Genomic DNA, 23,596 nt, shown 5'->3' on the forward strand with positions numbered 1-23,596 from the left:
GACAAACATGCTGAATACTTGTGTTAAAACACAAGAATAAAATACCAGTAAGTTGAAGAGGAAATGCAGGAGCAAGGGATATCAAGGGAAATTTTATTTTATTTTTTTAAATCAGAGAGTAATACAAGCTTCGTAACACATCATGATAATGCATCTTAGAGGCTTCTACATTATCAAGAGTTGCGAGGTCACTACTCCAGGAATAGCACTCTTCCACACTTATGTGCAACTGCTGCTAAAACCAAGGAACCAGAAATAGTACATCTCGACATGACCATCCATCACCACCATGTGCAACGGGGGCCATCAAGCTCTCAAATACAGTACTAACACAACTGCTCTATTGACTCAAAAAGCCTTAAACTTGAAAGTGTATCATAGGAACCTTTGACTACGTAAGGGAAAAGTAAGCACACTTTCATTAAGGCTTGCACCACATAAAGTTCTTTTCTCGAAAAGTAAAAAACATGAAATGCTCTTTCAAGGAGCACCTTTGTCGCGATTTATGTGTTCAAAACAGATCAAGATATCATTCAACATCTGTCAGCTTTCTATGAAAAGACCTGTTGAGCCTCATAAAGATATATACAATATTGTAGGAAACCCACAAGCAAAAAATGAAGGCACCCAAGCCGAACCCACCTGCTGTAAACCAGATCAGCAAAAGGAAGCCCAAAGAGGCCACCCACCATGCCAACAGCATGTGCGCGAGAGACAACAGCACCAGCATTAGTAGCAGAGCTGCAAGGCAGAACAACCTCATAACCTCCCATAATTTCCTCTTGACCATCCTCTGAAGCCACCTGGTCTCTATCGAAATGAAGTGTAGCAGAGAAAGCAGGACCGGTAGATCAAAGAGTATACTCAATAGGTAGTTTTCTTCCAAATGGCTTGTTGTACCTGCCCCTTGTAAGGTTTTGTTCATGGCCCGGAGCAAGATAAAATTCTTAGGCAACTCCTGCACACCTCTCCACAAACAAGGACTCCGGCATTCTGGACATAGTAGGCATTGTTGACCCAGCCTTGAATCTACTGGAAGACTTTCAAGGCACAATTCACATATGGTGTGGCCACATCGTAGGATTCGGGGCATGTGGGAACCATCATCAAAGAAATCCCAGCAAACCGGACATTCTGGTATTTGCATTGTCTGGAAAGGAGGTGGTCTATTTTGCTAAGCACCCTTGTGATGCACAGGTGCCTGCATTACCTGCTCTGTAGTAGTGTACCAGTGTTATACTAAGCACACCCATTGATGATACCTTCCTCAAATCCCAATCGCATGAAGGACAAGGTATGCCTCCTCTGACGTTTCACATATGACTATGCCCCCTCAAAAGGAAACCTACAAAAACTAACAAGGTGAGGCACAAATATTCAAAGGCTCTCTCTCTCTCTCCGTAAAGAAAACACCACATTTAGAAGCAGCTTGAACAATCAACAAATTCCGAGAAGAGAATGCCGCAGCCAACGGGCAAATAAACAAACTCGAAGAGAATGTCGTACTCAAGGGGCAACTTCATGAACTAGAAGATTGTCTTGTGACCCTTGAAAACAAACCGGGCCGGTAATTGGAAGATTGTTGCAAAGGTGAAAGAAGAAATGAAGCAAGACTTCCATGAGGCCGTTAGCAACATCAAGACGGTGGTCAAGGAAGATTTGAAAGAACGCTTCAAATACGAAGTCACAAAGTCCACGAAAATGACCGAGGTAGTCGAAAGCCCTTCAAATCCATGTGGGCAGTTTACCTAAAGGATACACGAATGGAACTTCACCTCCTACACGTGCAGCCACGTCTTTGCACATGAAACGTGGAGATCTTTTTGCATCCTTGCTTGCTGGAAAAACACCTTTTCTTGGCTAGGCATGAAGAGAAATTATACGGGCTATTTCTGACTGCAGACAACTTGGACACTTTGAAAAGAAGCTACCCAGTCCCATCACCAACCCTTCCACATGGGAAAGCAACTTCTACAATATCCCAAATCAGCTCGGGTACATCCCACACCCCACATCCCCACTCTCTTCCTCGGTTACTCACACCATTGTCCCCATTCAGAAGGCAAAGAGACCTTTTGGACCCCAAAAACTACCCAATCATCATCTTGGAGGCTCATGTTAGCTCATGGGAAGAGGGCCACAAGTCAACAGGCTGCAATTGAGGCAGTGAAAGAGTGCACAAGCAACAAGTCTTTCATTGCTTTATGGATTTCACAAAAACCTTTGACTTGGTGCCGAGATAACATGTTTTCGCTCACCTACACGAGCTCCACTTTCCACCACAGATGACTGATGGCACTCTATGAGTGACTGGCAAGTTTGGGGAGAAAGAAAGAAAGAAAGATTTTATTAACGTCTTCTAAAGGCCAAAAAACGGCCTATGAGACAAAACCTGTGTACATCATCATCATGTCTCAATGGACATCAAATGGATACAAAAGAAAAAAAAAGTACAAAGTACTCTATAATGTAGAGATAAATCACATACAGGGCTCTGGCTAACTACTATGGGGTGGGTGGAGGGAGGGAGGGGTGAATACATCCAATAAAGCAACTAGCTCCAACCGGTGCCCATAGTTTTTCCATACGGCAACCATACGGCAAACGCATACGGGTATGGAAGTACGAAAAAAGTACGGTTCACACTCCCAAGAAATTCCATACGTTGGATACCATACGGCACCCTAAATTTACGGAAAAACATGCTACATATGACACAAAAAACCAAAGAAACTTAAACTGCAAAGATTTTGGGATTAGAAAAAACATAAATGATGTAGAGCCAGAATCCAAACTCCGGACTTTATATTAGTGTAACTTGTTTACATCATACATGTATGATCAATGATGTATCATGTAACATGTTACATAAGTAGGGACTAGGGAGTGTGGAGTGGGCGAATGCCAAAACCTGTCACTTGTAGGCATAGTTTTTTCATACGGCAACCATACGACATACGTGTATGAGTCTGGAACTATGAAATAAGTATGGTTCAAACCTTGGAGAAATTCCATACATGGGATTTGATACTTGATTCTTAAATTAAAGGGTAGACATGCCATTTTCAAAGAAGTGAACCATGAGAGACTTGAAGTATGTGAAAGCCATGATAGATGGTCTATCATAGTTTTCACAAATTGACCATGTTTCATCCGTCATGACTTTCACACATTGACAACTAATCTCTATGTCTAGAGAAGATGCAAAACATTTTCTTTTTTGGCTGAAGTATGAAAAGTTTTTCCATACGTGACCATACGCGACCATACACACACGGGTACGGAAGTATGGAATATTTTCCATACGAGTATGAAAAAAACTATGCCGGTGCCAATGACTGGGTGTAGGATATCCCCCAATCTGGGCTAGATCAATCTGGGGTCTGTCCTCTCTTCTATGTCTCCTCAAGATCTCATCAATCTATGTCTGGTGGAGACTTGCGGGGCGAGGGCCAAGTGGACGGGGGCGTCTCTTGGATCGTAGCGCTCTCGCTCGGGCTGATGTCACTCCTCTACTAGTAGATGTATAGATAGTGCGTCTCCGAGTGACCCGGGTTTGGACCGAAGGAGCTATGGAGGATGTCCCACCACTGAGTGGCTGGAAGAAGGTAGTGATCCGTGTCTGAGATGTAGTATCCCTCTGCTGTGGGAGCTGCTGTAGTAGCCGCTCTCTATGACGTCGTAACTCCATCAAAAATCCCCCCAAGCATCTCTGAACATGAAACTGCATAACTCTGCTAAGTGGACCAAATCCCTCCCTGAAGAGACAGCGGTATCTCCCCCGAATCTCATAGTATACTAGGCAACGGCAAACATAATGCTCCTCTGTCTCCACCTCTATGTGGCACAATCTACAGATACATGTCTCCCTCGGGGCTCCTGTAGCTCTCCCTGCCTCTATCTCTAGAGTGTGAAGATACCCAAAGCTGCCCAATAGTAGTGCGCATGGCATGAGACATGTATGCATCCATGTACCCTGGTCTCTGCACAAACCCATCCTTTGTGAGCTGTAAGAAATGATCGTGGTAGTGCTGCCTCTTCACAGGAAGAGGCTGTGGTGGATCAATCCATGTATGATGTGTGTATAGCTGTATCAAATCTTGACGTATCAATCATTTCCTCCACACGGGAGATTCCAATGGTCTGATGGTCCTCATCATACTGAAACGGAGGGAGCCTGTCCATACTCATCCCATGTAGTGAAAACCACTGTAAAACCTCTGCATACCATGATTGTCGCCCTGATGCTGCTACTCGCTCTGATGACTCTAGGGCCTGTCTCGGTAATCTATCTGGGGGCATGTGCCTAACCTGCTGACTAAATGTCACTGTCTGAAAGAGTGCCTCCACTAGCATGGTCGAAGACGCAAACTCTGCCAAAACTATCTCATGTGGCGTCGAGGTTTTACTACGAATCATCCATGAGAACATAAGTATCTATGGGCGCTCTAAACCTCGCCATCCGCTCGCTGATAGTCCTAGAGCCCAGATAGGGGATGCATACATCAAGGCTGGTGTGACCATGGTATCAAAAAGCCATCCCTTTGTACGGGGTTCCTGAAAATGCGCCTGGTGACATTGCCTAAAGCTGCATACCCTCTGGCTACCCTATCCTGAACTGCCTGTCTCATGGAGAACCTCCCCGCCAGGCTAGTAAAGGTGACACCCAAATATACATATGAAGTCACTACATCCACAAGTCTGTCCTGGTATATGATGTGGGTGGTCTCTCGCCCCTGCTTCGTGGTATTGAAAATCATAACCTTGGTTTTACCAAGATTGACCGTCAGGCCCCTCTGATTACAAAAGTCTCCCAAGGCATCCATGTGCCGCTATAACCCCTGCTGTGTATCCGAGACAAGTACTACATCGTCTGCGTAAAGCATCAAAGCTACATATAGATCTCCCAAAGATGATCCACTGCCCCCCCCCCACCCTCTGCCCACAAAATCTGCTAGCTCATCAATGTATAATCCAACCAGGGTGGGAGATAATGGACATCCTTGCTTAACCCCAATAGTGCTAGCAAGATCCTTTGATAATCTGCCCGGGCATCGCGCACAACCCACAACTCTCTCATACAAAGCAATAATCCCCCATATCATCTCTGATGGTACCCCAAGTGTCTGCAATCTCTACATAAGTCTGTCGCGAGGCACAGTGTCAAATGCCTTGCGGAAATCCACAAAGTAGCAATATAATCTACGTCTCTGTGCCTTGGCCTCCTCTATATGAGGCTCCTGAGTGTGAAGATATGATCAAGAGTGGAGTGGTTTCGGCGGAAACCAGCCTGCCTAGTAGCTCTAAATCCAGATATCTCTGCCAATTTACTGAGCTTATGCTCAATGACCAACCCATAAAGTTTGGCCAATGTGTGGCCTACCATCACAGTCCTGTAGTTACCCGGATCCATAGGGTCGCCAGCCTTATGGATGGTGTGTAAAGTCCATGCGGGCGGGAACCCCTCTACAATAGCCCTGTTAAAGAGATGTGCTATAAATGGCACCACCGTGTCGGCTGCATATGAAAAATGCTCACCTTTAAGGCCTGTGTGGTCCTCCGCGCTTCTGTGCTGGAGTCGGCGTATAGCACTCTCCACCATATCTGCTGTAAAGAAAGTAGAGTGAGTGGGCCGAGGCTCTGAAGGATAGGTATAGGCGGCTGATCTGACACATCATATAGTGACTGAGCATACGTATGCCAGATCGCGGGGTCAAAAATAGGGGTGTGTGAACGGTGTTCCCGTAGCCTCTGCCAAGCCTCAGCTGAATCGTTGCTCAAAAATAAGTGGTACATGTCCTAGTGTTTGGTTTCCTCGAACATGCGTTTCTTATGGCGAGTTAAAGATTGGTTAAGTCTCTGTGCCTTGCGGCCCGAGATTTCATGTCTCTCTATCTCCCATTTGAGACGTGAACGAGTAGCCCGACACTCGTCCTCGTACCAACTATTTTGGGGCATCTTTCCAATGTTACTCTTGGCAGTACTCCTACAAGAATGTGGGATGCTCAATAGGGCGGATATATGTAATAAATCTGTAAGCTATGTAGTAAGAGTGTCAAGAGGTGAGTGTGGGTCTAGATGAAGGCAGCCTCGGTAGATAGAAGTACTATATAGATGATCACAATCATGTGTGAAATATATAGTAGGGCGAAGTGATGTACTAGTAGTAGGTAAAGTGGTAGAACTAGAAGGATGTGCTCATAAAGATAGTAGTAGGTATGTATGGTCCACGAGACTCATGGTCTCTATGGGACCAAGAATGTAGTCAACAGTGCTCCTCCCTCCTCCATATGGAAAACACGTGTAGGCTCTTGAGCCTGGCCACCTCTCAAGCCCATTATAAATAATGAGCCGATGATGCACACCAAACACCAATAGCTATCTCCCATGTTTTTTGATCTCCCCTCGATCCTCCGAAGATCTCTGTATCCCAAGGTCCTCCTCATCCAGCCCCCTCAAATGTGGATCCTCCATTTCATACGCCTCACACTATCCACTCTGGGTCCTGGCATTAAAGTCTCCCACTAGCAAAATATCCCCCCTCCTCCTATACTCCGTTATCCCCTCCAACAATGCTATGAATATCTCACCCTCCTCGCTATAGCATCCTCATGCTCCTCTTCATCCTCCATCTGATCTCTATGACGCTTCCCCTGGGCAAAAAGTGAGCCATCTGGTGAGAAATAGCACACAGCAATATATACCGCCCTCATATCCGTGAGCTGCACTCTGACCCACATAAACCTAGCCTCCTCATCTCAGGCCGCGAGTCCCTATTCAACAATACTTGTAACATTAAAACTGAAAATGACAAAGAACACTTAACACCATCATTGGGGCCGGAAAGAGCCAGCCCTCCTCTCAATACAGTTTGTATTTCTTAGAGTATTTATGTGTACAAGTGCTCATGGGCCCCAAGGCCAGATTTCTCCATAACATGGAGTGAATACAACTGAAAAACAATCAGATTTTATCGATGAAGGATCCGTTGTTGGAGTAGACCAAATCACATGCAATCTCCCACCTTCACTGGGTAAACACCCGCTCCTCACTGGTCTTCCGGGACCGTGCACCAACAGGCACGCTTGTACTAACACCTGGCAGGGTGAAACACCACAGCGGGAGTGATACCTGGTGCTCCAAAGTAAGCTTTGCTCCCAGATTTTCTCATACCCCAATGACCTTCACTGGCTCCTCTAAATGTGAGGGCGTGGTCAGGGTACTCACGGGAATGATCACTATCCCGGTGGCCTTCCATCGTGAAGGCAACTGGGAGTGATGCTTGCCTACACACAAGACTTGTAAAAACAACATTTAATTTTAGTATTATCTAAATTTGAAAATACAAAAAAAAGTACCTGATAAAGATTCAAATTGGAATGCAAGGTGAGGAGACTATCCCTCCCTTTAACGTAATCTTGGTCGGTGCAAACAGCAAGTACAGGTATAGCAGCCAGTAGGTACAGATGTAGCAGCCAACTAGTACAGTAGTCAGGTACAAGGCAACAGCCACAAGTACAATAGGCGGGTACAGATGCAGCCAGTGGATGCTGTAGTCAGGTACAAGGCAGCAGCCAGCAGCACGTTCTGATGCAGCAACCAGGCGGGTGTTGATGCAGTAGCCGATAGCAGGTTCAGGGGCAGCAGCAGCCAGGCGGGCTGGAGGCGGGTTCAGGGCAGCACACAAGCGGGTACCAAGGGTGGCAACCAGCCGGGTACAATGCAGCAGCCAGTCGAGTTGGAGGCGGGTACAAGGAGCAGCACACACAGGCGAGTACAAGGCTGGCAGTCGCCTTCTTTTCCATCAACCAGCCCCCACTTACCATCCACGTGTGGGGAGGATTTCTTCCCATGCAAGCCTTAATCTTAAGTATGATTAGGACTTAATAAAAGGTTAACTCTTGGGCACCCACAATAAAAGATGTCCAGCCAATATTTTAAATATATGTGAACACCCAACCTTATAAAGATTAAGGTTTACACTACTTAATAGATTTGACATTCGAAAAGGCCAAAAAGGGCAATACTTACCACTTGTTCACACGCCACACCAACTCGTCAATAGACAGCACACCCACGGTACACTGGGGACGTCCTCATCTAGTGTATTGGCACGTCATAGCAGGCAAACACACGAAAACAAGTCATGCAAAAACAAGTTTGTTCATGCAAACATGAATGCATGTGCACATGTAATGGACGAAATCTCCCTTTTATGAAACTTGTACAAGAATTTCTTGTCAGGCACAAAACTGGCGTGACAGAAATGTGAAGTCTTGGTCTTCCTATTAAGCGGGTCTTCATGCAATAGAAAGGGTACAGCAAGTACAACTCTCCATTCAGTCGGTACAGCAGGTACAATGGCTGGTACAGCAGGTACAGTGGCTGGTACAGTCGGTACGGTGGCTGGTATGGCAAGTACAGCAAGTACAAAAGCTGGTACAACCGGTACAATGGGTGGTGCAGCAAGTACAGAAGCTGGTACAGTCAGTACAAGGGCTGGTATAGCAAGTACAGTGGCTGGTACGGTGGCTGGTACAGCCGGTACGGTGGCTGGTACAGCAAGTACCAAAGTTGGTACGGCTAGTACAATGGGTGGTACAACAAGTACAGAAGCTGGTACATCCAGTACAAGGGCTGGTATAACAGGTAGAGCAAGTACAGATGCTGGTACAACAAGTACAATGGCTAGAAATCATAATAAATTATTAAATACCCTTGCCTTCAGTATTTCTTCGCGATGGAAGCCTCCAAAACAGTCCCCAACAGCCGGTATTCTTCATGGGCAGCCTTCAAGAGAGAGAGAAAGAGAGTAGCCATCATTAGGGCAGCCTGTAACGGTGGTAGAGGCTAGTGTGCAGCAAGAGAGCCTCTATTAATGAAGAGAGAGGGCTCCAATTTATAGATTTGGGCCTCCCATGAGCTAAAATGGCAAGAGAAGGCTACGATGACAAGTGGAGAGCCACACAATAGCTGAAGTGACAAGTGTGAGGCCACTTGTCTCACTTTGATCCACTTTATAACAAGTGTCAGGCCACTTGTCTCACTTTGGTCCACTTTCTTGCCACATGTCCCAATCTAAGAGATGGGTCCTTCCATAATCTTTATCTCTAAAAATATCCCAACTGGTAGACATTCTGTCATAGGCACTTTGCCAACTCTTGGTATCTGCTCAATTCCAGATGTAATGACGCGAACAGAATTTACATCGGAGTGGGGCCGAAAATAGCAACTCTCCTAAATTTTAGGAGTGTGGTCCTTTGTATTCTAGGATAATCCCCCATTCCCAAAGCTTGTACTTTCCAAATATTCAGACATCCTGGAGTCCACCAGACCCCTTTCAGACTGGGAAATGTCCAGGCTGGTGACATCCTCCCCAGCTTCTTAAAAGTCGTCCGCAACTTTAAGCTTCAAGCCATATATTCAAGATATAATCATGTCCCATCGATTGGGCGAGACGAGACAGTCTCAAAAATCCAATATAACTGAAGAATCCATGTCCCAAAGAAATGGGCGAGACTAAATAAGTCTCCATAATACCAATATCAAAATCATGTCCCAAGATAAATGGGTGAGACAAAAACAGTCCCATAAGTCCAGATATCATAATCATGTCCCAAGATAAATGGGCGAGACAAATCAGTCCCATAAGTCCAGATATCATAATCCATGTCCCAAGTAAATGGGCTAATCCATGTCCCAAGTAAATGGGGAGACAAAATAAGTCTCCTGCCAATAAGAAACCGGTCCACATGACCCTTGGCATAGACATAAGTCCCGTCATGTCCACTTTACCACTTGCACTCCGTGTTGGTACTCTGACCACACACCTTGGATGAGAGGTGGGCTTACAAGAGACACACAATGAGCCGGAACGGCCGACCCCTCCCTTGAGTAAATTGTATTACTATTGGAGAAATTCAATACATAGCTTCACGGGCATCCATTGCCAAATCCTCCATGCCAATGCATATGAAATTCAGCATTTAGAAAACAATGGTATGTCGATGTAGATCACCAAGGAGCTGCCTTGACGCCCGGCCCGACTTCAGTGTCCATATTCTCTACCATTGGCTCTATGTTCTACCAAGCAAGGTGCAACATCTTGAAGAGCACTTAGGACAAGAGAAATACTACACAGGGCGACTAAACAAGGAGTCCTGAAAACAATCACTCGCAGGCATAGATAACTTGGTGTTCCATACGCATTTCTGCTCCACATAGTTTATAGGCATTTCGGCTACCAACTCACACTACCCTCTCAAGTGCCCATGTTCCCTTCCATCTGCTCTCTATTGTTCCACCCACACATGGTAAAAACAATCTTCAAGAGAGCACGTAGGACAAGAGAATACTACACAGGATATGTTGTGCTTGTCACTACCCTTTGAAGTGCCCATGTTCCCTTCCATCTGCTCTCTATTGTTCCACCCTCACATGGTAGAAACAATCTTCAAGAGAGCACGTAGGACAAGAGAACACTACACAGGGTATGTGAATCATGAGTTCCATAAGTCCAATGCATCCCAAATAAAGGGAGCCAAAAAGAATAATCCATCCCAGTAAAAGGGAGCCATAAACATAATCCATAAACCTGAGGATGGATCCAAATCCCTAGAAAAGAAGTCCAAGAATCCATAGACCTGTACACCATAATCCTTGTATACCATAACTCTTACCACATACTCCGTGCTAACCACACACCTTGGAGTAGAGGTGGACTTTATCCATAAAAGCATCATATCCATGAGATATCCAAAGATTTCTTCTCTATAAACTCGAACAGATTTGTCCATAGAAATTGCTTGTGAAGCCCAATATCTATATAAATCTCGTCCAAGAAAGAAATCTCCATAGATATAATCCATCCCAATAAAGGGAGCCATGAAAAGAATTCATCCCATTAAAGGGAGCCATAAACAATGTTTCCCTGAAACCATCTCAAGGCAAACAACAACACCTTTCTCCTTGCATAGCTATACAAGGGTTAGTGAACATCAAAAACACTTCATAGTAAATAGCAAAAGCACCAACTTTGCAAACTCAAAGTATACTTAGCTGTTCTTTGCCAGGTTGGTCATGAAGCCAAAATCAAATATCTCGTCACCATATCCTTAAGATATCCTGAGATATATCTCCATATAGCTTGCCTGTAAGCTTGATAATATAATCCACAATATCCATATGGAAAGAGTGCTAAACGTGTGCACATAAAGCCAACTTCACACTTCCACGATAAAATTCTGTGAATTCATAAATCCTTAGATCAACAAGCTGTCTACTGCTCATGCTCTTGCTTCATAAGCTATGAAGCGGCCATGCTTAACAGCAATGATGGTAAGTGTGGTCCCCACTTGAGATCTTTTCTCTTCCTTATTGATAAAAGGAAGCCTCCGCTTCCAAGAAAGCCTATGCTCTGATACCAATGTAACTCGCGGCGGGTGCCCGGGGGACTAGGGCCTTTGACACACTTGTTGATACCATCAATGCATATTAAAACATTTAAGCATGGCCACAGCCTGAACACATATCCATCATCACTTTGCATAAAACATAAAGCTGGACAAAACATCCACAAATGCTGAAAATGGAGCTTGCACGTGTGACACCGCATAGAGGCCGGAATGGGCCGACCCCCCCCTTGGAGTATTTTATTACCCAAGGAGAATAATATCATGTACAAGCTTTGAGGGCCTTACTCTCCCCACGGGAGATGCCGGATTATCCATATACAAATGCCATACCACAGCCCAACACGAGGCAACCAAGCCGGAACATAGGCTGTAGAAATGCCGAGCCAACAATATAATCCATATACCTCCGTGTGGGTACTGATTCTTCCCCAAAAACTACGGGTCTTCATGCAATAGAAAGGGTACAGCAAGTACAACTCTCCATTCAGCCGGTACAGCAGGTACAATGGCTAGTACAACAGGTACAATGGCTGGTACAGCCGATACGATGGCTAGTACAGCAAGTACAGAAGCTGGTACAACTGGTACAATGGGTGGTACAACAAGTACAGAAGCTGGTACAGCCAGTACAAGGGCTGGTGCAGCCGGTACGGTGGCTGGTACAGCAAGTACAAAAGCTGGTATGGGTAGTACAATGGGTGATACAACAAGTACAGAAGCTCGTACAGCCAATACAAGGGCTGGTATAGCAAGTACAACAAGTACAGATGCTGGTACAACAAGTACAATGGCTAGAAATCATAATAAATTATTAAATACCCTTGCCTTCAGTATTTCTTCGCGATGGAAGCCTCCAAAACAGTCCCCAACAGCCGGTATTCTTCATGGGCAGCCTTCAAGAGAGAGAGAAAGAGAGTAGCCATCATTAGGGCAGCCTGTAACGGTGGTAGAGGCTAGTGTGCAGCAAGAGAGCCTCTATTAATGAAGAGAGAGGGCTCCAATTTATAGATTTGGGCCTCCCATGAGCTAAAATGGCAAGAGAAGGCTACGATGACAAGTGGAGAGCCACACAATAGCTGAAGTGACAAGTGTGAGGCCACTTGTCTCACTTTGATCCACTTTATAACAAGTGTCAGGCCACTTGTCTCACTTTGGTCCACTTTCTTGCCACATGTCCCAATCTAAGAGATGGGTCCTTTCATAATCTTTATCTCTAAAAATATCCCAACTGGTAGACATTCTGTCATAGGCACTTTGCCAACTCTTGGTATCTGCTCAATTCCAGATGTAATGACGCGAACAGAATTTCCATCGGAGTGAGGCCGAAAATAGCAACTCTCCTAAATTTTAGGAGTGTGGTCCTTTGTATTCTAGGATAATCTCCCATTCCCAAAGCTTGTACTTTCCAAATATTCAGACATCCTGGGGTCCACCAGACCCCTTTCAGACTGGGAAATGTCCAAGCTGGTGACATTCCCATTCCCCCTTTGGCCCGTTCCCATTCCCCTGATGGGGCGTTCCGTTCCCCTTCCCGTTCCATTGCTACTATGCTTGAAATACCCAGTAGACGGGAATGATGCATACTTGTTTGTTGACTAGCTTCTATCTAGTTTTTGCAGGAGATAAGTATGCATTTATTTTATCTAACACATGTAACAGACCATGAAGAAGTTGTCAGAATACGCAGAGATGATGACCAGATCAGGCTCAGGCGGCACCCCAGCTCCCAGCTCCCTGTGGTCAGAGTCACATGGGGACGGGGACGGGGACGGGGGACGGGGACGGGGACGGGGAAGTGCCGTCCCGGGGACGGGGTCGGGAACGGCAAAAAAAAACCTCTTTTTTAAAAGCAATTTAGGAGTTGTATGCATGACATACATATAGAGACACACTTTGAACAAAATTTTACACCGAATAGACAAAAAAACAAGAGTCATTTTGAGCAAAATGCGCTAATAAAACATCGATGGCACACTGATTATGTGATTGATAGTCTGATAGATACAAAGAGATAAGTACATGCCTCATGGGCAGTGAGGGTTACAAAAAAGAGTGGGTAAAAAATAGGGATACTAGATAGATCACAATAGATCATGGCCATTGGCAGTGGGCACAAAAAAGGTGAGATGGCTCAAGGCTCAAGAGTCAAGCCTCAAGCTCCTGAGGTGCTAGCCTGGCGGGAGGCTTGGAAGTCGAAGTCGTCGATGCCATTTGAAGCCTCCTCCTCCCCCTCAGGCTGTAGCTCCTCCTCTACCTCCTCAAGATGCTCCTGAGCTGCAGGATCCTGCTGTGCCATCTCCCATTCGGTGAAGGGATCCGCCTTCCCTGTTGCTGTCGCACATAGCATGTGCAAGTTAGCGCTCACAAAAACCAAATCACTTGCCCTTTGCACTTCAAGGCGGTTCCTCTTCTTAGAGGCAATGTGATTGTAAATGCTCCAAAGTTGCTCCAAGCAACTAGAGCTCACAGCCTAGCTAAGGATGCGAATAGCCAAGCGCTGCAACTCCGGCCCATCTGATCCGTAATCCTCCCACCAAAGAGGAGACCCAATCTTGAGGCGGTCAAGCTGTGCATCTAAACATCCAAAAGATCCCTGCCGCGTCCTGTATTGAGATAGCTGGTCTCTGATCTTCTGCCTGATGGTAGGGTCGGGCTCTAAGCGCTCCAAAATGATCCGCCATCCCCTGCTTACTTCCTTGTCGGCCTCTTGCTTTCTGCCCTGGAACTCTGGATCAACCACAAAGGCAGCTGCATGAAGAGGGGAGTAGTAGGAGTTCCACCTGGACTCACATAATGAGTGGATCTCCTCAAACTCGGCCCTATCTGGCACAAGCTGCTGGAGTGACTCGATCATGCGATCCATGGCCTCATAGACCTTGCCGATACATGGTTCACGGCCGTCAATGACTCGTAGAAGGTGAACAATAGGCTTGACCAAGGCATCGAGTGTCTTCACCTTCTCCCACCAAGCGGCATCGTCGGCGCGATCTCGGCACGTTCTCCCTGTTGCCGATTTTGACTGCGGCATGGCAGAAAATTCATCACTAAGGAAAAGCCCTCTTAGGGCTCCGCCACATGTAGACAAGCGGCCTAGCATGAGGAAGTTGTATGCAAACCTTGTCTCAGAATACTTGAGGAGGGAAAGAGTGCTCCTTTTAGAGAACTCATGTCGCAGCCTTTGGTGGTTGAGGACAAAGGATACAAGCTGGTTAGCCTCCTCAATGGTGGGTGCAATCCATGGCAAGGCACCTATGTCTTTGAGGAGGTTGTTGAGACAATGGGCCATGCAAAAAGAAACTGTGATGGATGGATACATTGACTCAATAATGCTCCCGGCTGCCCTATTTGACGCCTCTCCATCCGCCACCATGCCGACCACAAGCTCCGGCCCAATGACCTCGATCGTGGACGCCCATTCCGCGGCAAGCACATCCACGGCCTTCCCAGTGCCACTCGCATCATGTGACTCGATGAAGTACACTTTGCCCCTTGAGTAGGCCACCACTCCATGGATGGAGCGCTTGGGCGTGTCACTCCATCCGTCTACAATGAGAGAGACTCCGTTAGTCTCCCACGTTGCCTTTGTATCCGCCGCCGCCTGCTCAACGGCCAACTTCTCCCTATCAAGCAAAGTGGTGCGAATCTTTTCCGATGAAGGTGGCACATAAGAGGGGCCATATTCCCCGATCTTTGTGGCCATCTCACGGAAGTAAGGAGACCTATTTCAAGTAAGGAAAACCATGTAGCATGTTAGCTTTTTTTGGCAATATGACAAATGCTTTGAAGCATGAGACATTAAAAAAAAAAGAGTGAAGAGAATTGAGTCTCGACTCTCACCGTGCCGCTTGAAACGCAATGTGGTCGTGGTAGAAGAACCATTGGATTTGGATTTGGGCTTGGTACTAGCCTGGTGAGAGATTCTTGTGGGTCATCCCCGTGGTGTGCTCGGCATCAGAGATCTCATGCCTCGACATTGACTTCAACTTGGATATTCTACATCAGCATATTTGTTTGCTTTTGTATTCATTGTTGTATTGATCTTGGCTTACGAGCCCATGGATTGTTCCTAAATAAATTCCTGAAAGGGGATGGGGTCTATTCCCCTCTCAGTGTGTGTATCGTGCAAAGATCCCTAAACCCTTCTCTCTCCCTCTCTCTTCCTTCTCTTTTTGTATCTTTATGTAACCGCTCCCTACAGGAGTCCCTACAGGAGGACTACAAATCATAAGATAAAATACACATTTTTAGATCACTTAACTAATACAAACAATGGAACAATACTTGCAACATTAAAACTAGAAATGACAAAGAACACTTGACACCATCACTGGGGCCGGAAAGGACCCCCCCCCCCTCAATACAGTTTATATTTCTTAGAGTATTTATATGTACAAGTGTTCACGGGCCCCAAGGCCAGATTTCTCCATAACATGGAGTGAATACGACTGAAAAACAATAAGATTTTTGTCGATGAAGAATCGATTGTCGGAGCAGACCAAATCACAGGCAGTCTCCCACCTTCACTGGGTGAACACCCGCCCCTCCCTGGTCTTCCGGGACTGTGCACCAATAGGCACACCCGTACTAACACCTGGCAAGGTGGGACACCGCGGAGGGAGTGATACCTGGTGCTCCCAAATAAGCTTTGCTCCCAGTTTCCCTCAAACCCCAATGACCTTCACAGTCTCCTCTGAATGTGAGGGCGCGGTCAGGGTACTCACGAGAAAAGGTCACCATCCCAGTAGCCTTCCATGGTGAAGGAAACTGGTGGTGATGCTTGCCTACACAAGACTAGGAAAAACAACATTTAAATTTAATATTACCTGAATTTGAAATACAGAAGCAAGTACCTTATTTAGATTCAAATTGGGATTTAAGGTGAGGAGACTGTCCCTTTTTTAATGTGCTCCTGGTCTTGGTTGGTGCAAACAACAGCCTGCCTGGTCCTAGTTGCTGCAAACAACAACCGGCGGGTACATAAATGGCAACTGGCAGGCAGGTACAGTAGGCGGCATACTGGCGGGTACAAAGGGACAACACACAAGCGGGTACCAGGGTCAACACACAGGCGGGTATCAGGGGTGGTAGCCAGTCGGGTATAGGGCAGCAGTAGATAGGTACAAAAGCTGCTACAACAGATGGCGAGTGCAGGGCTAGAGGCGGGTGCAAGGCTGACAGCAGCTGGTGTGAGGGCGAGTATAAGGCAGCAGCAAAACTAGCCAAAAACCATTCGCCCCTCCTCCTAGCCAGAAGGCGTCTCCTTCCATCAACCAACCCCCACACCACCATCCGCTGAACTTGAAGCTCTGATACCAATGTTGCCTGGTCACCACACCACCAAAAGACCATGACTTTACATTTTTGTCGCGCTAGTTTTGTGCCCAACAAGAAATTCTTGTACAAGTTTCATGAAAGGGAGATTTCTTCCATTACATGTGCACATGCATTCATGTTTGCATGCATAAACTTGTTTTTGCATGACTTGTTTTCGTGTGTTTGCTTGCTACGATGTGTTAGTACACTAGACGAGGACGCCCCCAATGTACCGTGGATGTGCTGTTTGCTGACGAGTTGATGTGGCATGTGAACAAGTGGTAAGTATTACCTTTTTGGCCTTTTTAAAATGTCAAATCTATAAAGTAGTGTAAACCTTAGTATTTATAAGGTTGGGTGTTCACACATATTTAAAATAATGGCTGGACACCTTTCAATGTGGGTGTCCAAAGATTAACCATTAATTAAGGCTTAATAATATTTAAAATTAGGATTGCATGGGAAAAATCCCTTCCACACGTAGTGCTAGACATTGTCGGTGTCCCAAATGAAGGTGCATAGTCCAAGGAGAGTAACACAAGACATGGAAGACGTTCCCAAGAGGTTGGTTGGTGGTGTTCCACAAGACCCAAGGGGAATGGTAGCCCTGTGAGTCGGATGCCACTTAGGACATACCATGAAAGGCTTTCAGGAAAACGGTTCCAAGGGATAATGATCATCCAAGGGGTGGAGTGAGGATGCCAGACTCGATACTCGAGAAAAGAAGACCAAAGAAAGGGACAGGGCATGAAGCAAAGTGGAACACATGTGCAGATCTTCATCTGATTTGGAGTGGAATCAAAGAACTAAGGCAAGGTTTTCAGTGAAAAGGTTGCCACGAAGGGAAGGATGGCAGGTATGACCATACGTGGAGACAAGGGATGATGACAGTCATCCACGGTCAGAAGTTGGAATCCCATCATCAAGTTTAGCAAAAGGGGATGTCATGTGCATGCATATGGACATGCTCATCACAAGGCTAAATCCTTGATTTGTTGCAGATAAAAGACTAGATTCTAGAGCTTCAGCAAAACTGTCAAAGGCATGGAAGGTATAGTGGTGGACCAGGTTTTTTGTCGACCAACATATGAGCATCTGGCAGAAGGTATTGACAGAAAATGACTTTTTTAGGTCCAAGAAACTGGCTGACCTATTGTCAGCCAGTTCATGTATTCTTCAAAGGCCTATAAGAGGCAATCGCTTGGCTCCTAGTAGGACATCTGACCCCTCACATCGGACAAGTCATAGAATAGGTTATTGCTACCTTTTTGGGCATGCCTAGGGCTACCAAGAACATGTACCCTTTTTGTACTATATGAATATACCGAAAATACAGCTCTCTCTTCTTTGCATTTTGCATCTAGATGTTCCTATGCAAGGTGTTTAGAGCCGAAAGAAGACACAGAGCTTCAGCACATGTAACACTTTGGAGTGGAATCTGAGACCTAAGGCAAGGTTTTTAGTGAAAAAATTGCCAACAGGAAGGGAATGATGACAAGTATGGGAGACCATATGTGGAGACACGGAATGATGAAAGTCATCCAAGGTCAGAAGTTGGAATCCCGTCATCAAGTTTAACGGAAGGGAATGTCATGTGCATGCACATGGACATGCTAGTCCCAAGGCTAATCCGTAAAGGGCAACAGATAAAGAGACCATTTAGGACACGAGCAGGGCACAGGAGAACACTAGAATGGATCCCCATGGATCAAGATCAAGGCCAAGTGTGCAAGGCATTCATGGCTGGTTGGCAGCTTTAGTGGATTTTATGTCCATTGGAGCTGGCCAACAGCAGTCGACTAGCATGTTTGGGTGTCCAAAAGCCTATATAAGACTTTGCCAAAAATCTTTTGACTCCCCACTAGAGGACACGTCTAGAATAGGACCCTAGAGATCTAGAGTAGGTTTTTGGGACATGCCTATGGCTGCCAAAAACATGTACCTTTTTGTACTATATGAATATACTGAAAATACAGCTCTCTCTCTCTCTTCTCTCCATCTCTTCTTTGCGTTTTTGTATCAAGATGTTTCTATGAAAGGTGCTTAGGGTTGAAAGAAGACAAAGAGCTTCCGTGCATGTAGCACTAAAACACCAATCTAGCTTGCACTCCAAACCACCAAAGGACTTAATTTTGCCCTTCTTGCTTCTCACCCCCTTTGAAAGTTGAGTCAAAGGGTAGCAATTTTGGCATAAGCCTCAATGAACTTCCTTAAGAAACCAGGAAATGATTTCACCTGCCTAATCATATGTGGAATCGACCATTCCAAGGCCTTTCAAACCTCAATCCTCACACCATCAACAAAGATGATGTGACCCAGATACAAGAGTTCTTGCTTGAAGAAATCACACTTTGATTCTTTCACGTATAACTTCTCTCGTTTGAGTTTCTCTAAGACGACTTTAAGATGTTGTATGTGCTCTTCCAATGACCTACTGTAAATCAGTATGTCATCCAAGAAGACAACAATCCACTTTCCCAAATATGGACGAAATAAATCGTTCATCTTCTACTAAAAAGTAGCAGGAGCATTGGTCAACCCAAAAGGCAAGAACAAAAACTCAGATTGGTCATAGCACGTCCGAAACACAATCTTAGGCACGTCCTCAAGTTTAATCCTTATTTGATGATAGCCTAACCGTACATCAATCTTGGTGAAATACTTCGTACCGTGACGATCTTCCAGGTCATCCATCCTTGGCAAAGGAAACCTATTCTTGACAAAGAGTTTATTCAAGTCTTTGTAATCTACACAGAAGCACATGCTACCATCGTTCTTCCAAGACAAAAGAAGAGGAGCACCCCATGGAGAGTTACTAGATTGAATAAAACCTTTATTAAGATAATCTTGCACGTGCCGAGTAATCTTGTCCTCCTCCTTCTAGCTAAACCGATAAGGTTATCGAGAGACGGTTACTACTAGGCAATAGCTCAATCGCATGATCAACGCCCCTCTTGGGTGGTAGATCATGTTTACACGACAGGAATTAATCTACAACTCCCGTACTACTTGGCTCTATGCCCGAGAGTGACCTTTGGTGCATTTTCAACATTCCCATCACCGTGAGGCTACAATCCAAGTGTTAGTACAAGCACACCAATGACGCATGTGGATCTAGAATACCAATCTCGCAGTGAGAGGTGGGGAGCTGCTAGAAAGGCTCTACGGCATCATCACCAAATATGGGTTTTAACCCATGATGGGGTATTAACCTAGGGATACGACAAAGCCATTGATGTATTAACCCATGATGAGCTTCGATAGGCCCAAGCCATTGATAACAACAGGAATACTCGATTCAAAATACAAACTGCGTTCCCCCAGCTTTGAGCCGCCCAGGACATGAAAGTCGCCAAATCTGAAACCCCCGGAAGGATTGGAAGGGGGCACATGGGAGGCGGATTAAGCATGTATTACTAACATACAAATAAGGCCTGCAGAGAACAAAAGAAAGGGAACGACGGATCTTGCTGGAGCAAGAGGCAGAGAATACTCACAGGTATTAACTGCAATAGTGTTGATCGGCGAGTAACCTGCAGTCGTAGCCAGGCCCCCCATTTTGTAAATACCGCTCGTTTGCCTTTTTTAATGATCGCGCCCACATTACCCGCCCGGTCATCTGTCTATGAAGGCCGCCCATCATCGTTGTCAAGTGACACTGTCAAAACCCATGGTTTTTGAAGGCCCATGGTTTTTGAAGGCCGCCCATCATGGTTGTCACCTGTCAAAACCCATGGTTTTTGAAGTGGCTAACACATACCTCATGCCCTAAATGCTTGTCACAGCAAAAACTTATAAGGTTGGGATCATATGCTTCCGACCGGACGCACCTAAACTTGCACCAGACGTCCATTATCACGTCCATAAATATAAAAGGGGCAGGAAATGTGAAGCTTTTCCTAAAATTAAGGGTGGCCAGGAAGATGGACATGGCAAACTTCTCGTCCACAAATTTAGGCGGGGTAGATCTTAGGAAAATGTGCACTTTTTGCCGGGCACCCCCTAATAAATATTAGATGTCTACCTTCTCTTTCAATGAATGAGAGCTAAGACAACAATGTTTCTCCCAAAAGCACATGATATTGAACCATGGGAATCCTAGATGTACTTTTCTTATAAAGGTAATGTTGATCCCCTTGAGAAATAAAAAGTTTGAAGTTGATGGTGGCTTAGTTATGTCCCCTTCTCCTTCAATTTAATTTGTATTACCCTCTCTCTCTCTCTCTCTCTCTCTCTCTCTCTCTCTCTCTCTCTCTCTCTCTCTCTCTTATTTTTTCGTAATAGAAGATATATTACCAAAATTACTTTACAAATGGCCACATGGCCACCAGGTGATGTACTAGCTTTCCCTCACTAATTACTCCAAACCACTGATCTCTCTCTCTCGCTCTCTCTCTCTCTCTCTCTCTCTAGCTCTGTGTGTGTGTGTGTGTGTGTGTGTGTGTTATTATAATTTTTAGTATTGTTGTTGTTTCTTTCCTCCTCATTTTAAAAAATAATATTTCTTCCCTTTCTTCCCTCTCTTTAGTTCTCTATTTCCCCTCCTTCTGCTTCCCATGCACTAGAGAATATATATGATGCTTTTTCAAGGGGAGGGAGAAGGGAGGGGGTTGGGGTTGGGGTTTGGGTTTGGATGGGAGCCTTTTTCTAAAAGGCTTGAATAATTGATTTAAAGTCTTTTACCCATAAATTTTCTTTTTCTAAAAAATCATTTTCTAGCAACCCTTGCAAGGCCACCAACATAGTGCACATGGCCAAAAAATAACTAAATATAATCAACCAACCATAATGATTTTATGATAGTTCCCAACCTTTTTTCTTATAAGGTTTTATACATAATCCATCTCCAATATATTATACATAAAGCTTGTAGGATCAGAGATGAACAGTAGAGCCTATCTAAGGGGGATCAAAAATGGAGAGAGAGAGAGAGAAGGCTCTAGAGAGAGATGATTGCATGACTCAATGTTGATTGAATTGATAATTACACCAAGTACATGCTTTTATAAGTTTCAAACCTTAACTTTTGACTCACATAAATCACATACACATATAAGCATATGACACACGTCATACACTTATCTTATCCAATTATAAGAGTGTGTTCACACTTGAGCAAGTGTTCACACACATATACATACGAACACATAACCCTTTGGAGGCCGTACACACATGGATACACACACACGAGACTCAGAAATACCCAACAAAACCCCCTTCGGAGCAAAGGCAGTGAGACCCTTACGCAAAAAAGTTACTATCACCTACCCCATCCACCTTGCCTTAGAGCTAGAATCACCATCTACACCTCTCATGCCATGGTATTCTCACCTATCGAGGTAACGAGGCTAGCAGTTAGTTACCCCTTGACTCCTATCTGGAATAAACTAGAAAAAATATGGAGCCTTTTATAACAGAAGGCGATACAAAAGAATACATAACACACACACACACAAGATTATTTTTTCATATTTTGGGGGACATCCCAAGCAGAGTCACACACATAAACTGGAAATGTAAATTTCAAGGAGATCAGGGTGACCCCCCCCAATGCCAGTGGTGTTGCTTTTTTCAGCGTCTTTTCTGCACTATTATTTTACCCATGGCACTATGGGGGGCTTCAATGTGCTTGGGAGGCTTCAATTTGCTAAATTTGGTCCAATGTCAGAAAAGCCCCAAATTTGTAAACTTGGAGAGGCTTCACTGAAGTAGAATTTTCCCTAATTTTGAAAAGCCCTAGTTTTTGGAGTTCGTAGAAGCCTTAATTTGATGATTTTTACCTTAATTTGTAAAAGCCCCAAATTTTGAAAACCCTAATTTTTATAGGTATAGGTGACTCTCTCTCTCTCTCTCTCTCTCTCTCTCTCTCTCTCTCTCTCTCTCTCTCTCTCAAAAATGTCAATCCCTTTTAGCTCCTACTCCATTATCTAACCTTCTCGTTTCACCCCTCTAATCTTGCTCCTCTTGCCACCTCCCTCCTCTTCATCTCCCACCATCATCCTCACACGCACTTGGATTTCCCTCCTCATTCTCTAGATTACCCTCTCTCACATCCCTTCCACCATCCTTTATTCCAAGCCCAAGCTTCCTCTACCACCTTGCCTTGACCCTCCACATTCTTTATGGAATCCTTATCATGTTTTATTAGTAATATCATAAATTAAGGGTTATTAATAGGGTAAGAACCACGTTTAAGTGAGTGGGTTTCACTTAATTGGGTGACAAGTATGAACATGCAAGTCTATGGTTTTTACTAATCTAGGAGGTGGGTTATAGATGGCCAAACCCCATGGGAGTTATAATGTGTATGACATATGACATGTACATCAAATGTAGGAAGGCAAGTTGTCCATGAGTATAAAAGATCTTATAATCAAGCAGACATGTCAAACAAGTCTCCAAGTTCTTCAACATTGTTAAACTTACACCAATTTCTAGTTTTTTTAACATTTGTTATTTGTGTATAGGGTTATGACTATATGGTGGTATAACATAATTGCATCCATTGGGGGGTGGCGGCTTATTCCACACCATGAAGTTGCATAATTATATCTACTAGTATTGCACCCGCGCATTGCTACAGGCCGACCAAGGTTCCAGAAAAGAACTATTCCCTCTCTACAACCATCTCTCTCTCTCTCTCACACACACACACACACATGCACATGCACATGACCCTCTCCCTCTCTTTGTCACATACACACACTCTCAAATGTTGAAACTCTCTCTCTCTCTCTCTCTCTCTCTCTCTCTCTCTCTTCTCACATGCACACATATACACACCTGCTCTCTCTCTCTCTCTCTCTCTCTCACACACACACACACACACACACACACATGCACACACTCCCTCTCTCTTCTTACACTCT

At 44.9% G+C, this 23,596-nt stretch overlaps 1 protein-coding gene across 4 annotated transcripts; it reads right to left on the reverse strand.

Annotated features, from left to right (window-relative positions):
- Nucleotides 1–502: 502 nt before the first annotated feature.
- On the reverse strand, nt 503–20,380 carry LOC147609577 (uncharacterized). 4 transcript variants are annotated; one of them, XM_086787813.1, is made up of 2 exons: nt 20,225–20,380; nt 503–1,345 (listed from the first exon to the last, which is right to left on the reverse strand). In XM_086787813.1, the coding sequence occupies exon 2, from the start codon at nt 1,145–1,147 to the stop codon at nt 530–532; it is 618 nt and encodes a 205-aa protein (XP_086643939.1). In that variant the 5' UTR covers nt 1,148–1,345; nt 20,225–20,380; the 3' UTR covers nt 503–529. The 4 variants fall into 4 exon arrangements, with proteins under 4 accessions (XP_086643939.1, XP_086643940.1, XP_086643942.1 ...); XM_086787814.1 differs by having other exon boundaries at nt 503–1,354; nt 20,225–20,345; XM_086787816.1 differs by lacking the exon at nt 20,225–20,380 and adding an exon at nt 16,265–16,281.
- Nucleotides 20,381–23,596: the final 3,216 nt, after the last annotated feature.

Source organism: Cibotium barometz, chromosome 51, assembly GCF_041138505.1.
Source record: "Cibotium barometz isolate CiBa-2024 chromosome 51, ASM4113850v1, whole genome shotgun sequence".
Lineage (NCBI taxonomy): Eukaryota > Viridiplantae > Streptophyta > Polypodiopsida > Cyatheales > Cibotiaceae > Cibotium > Cibotium barometz.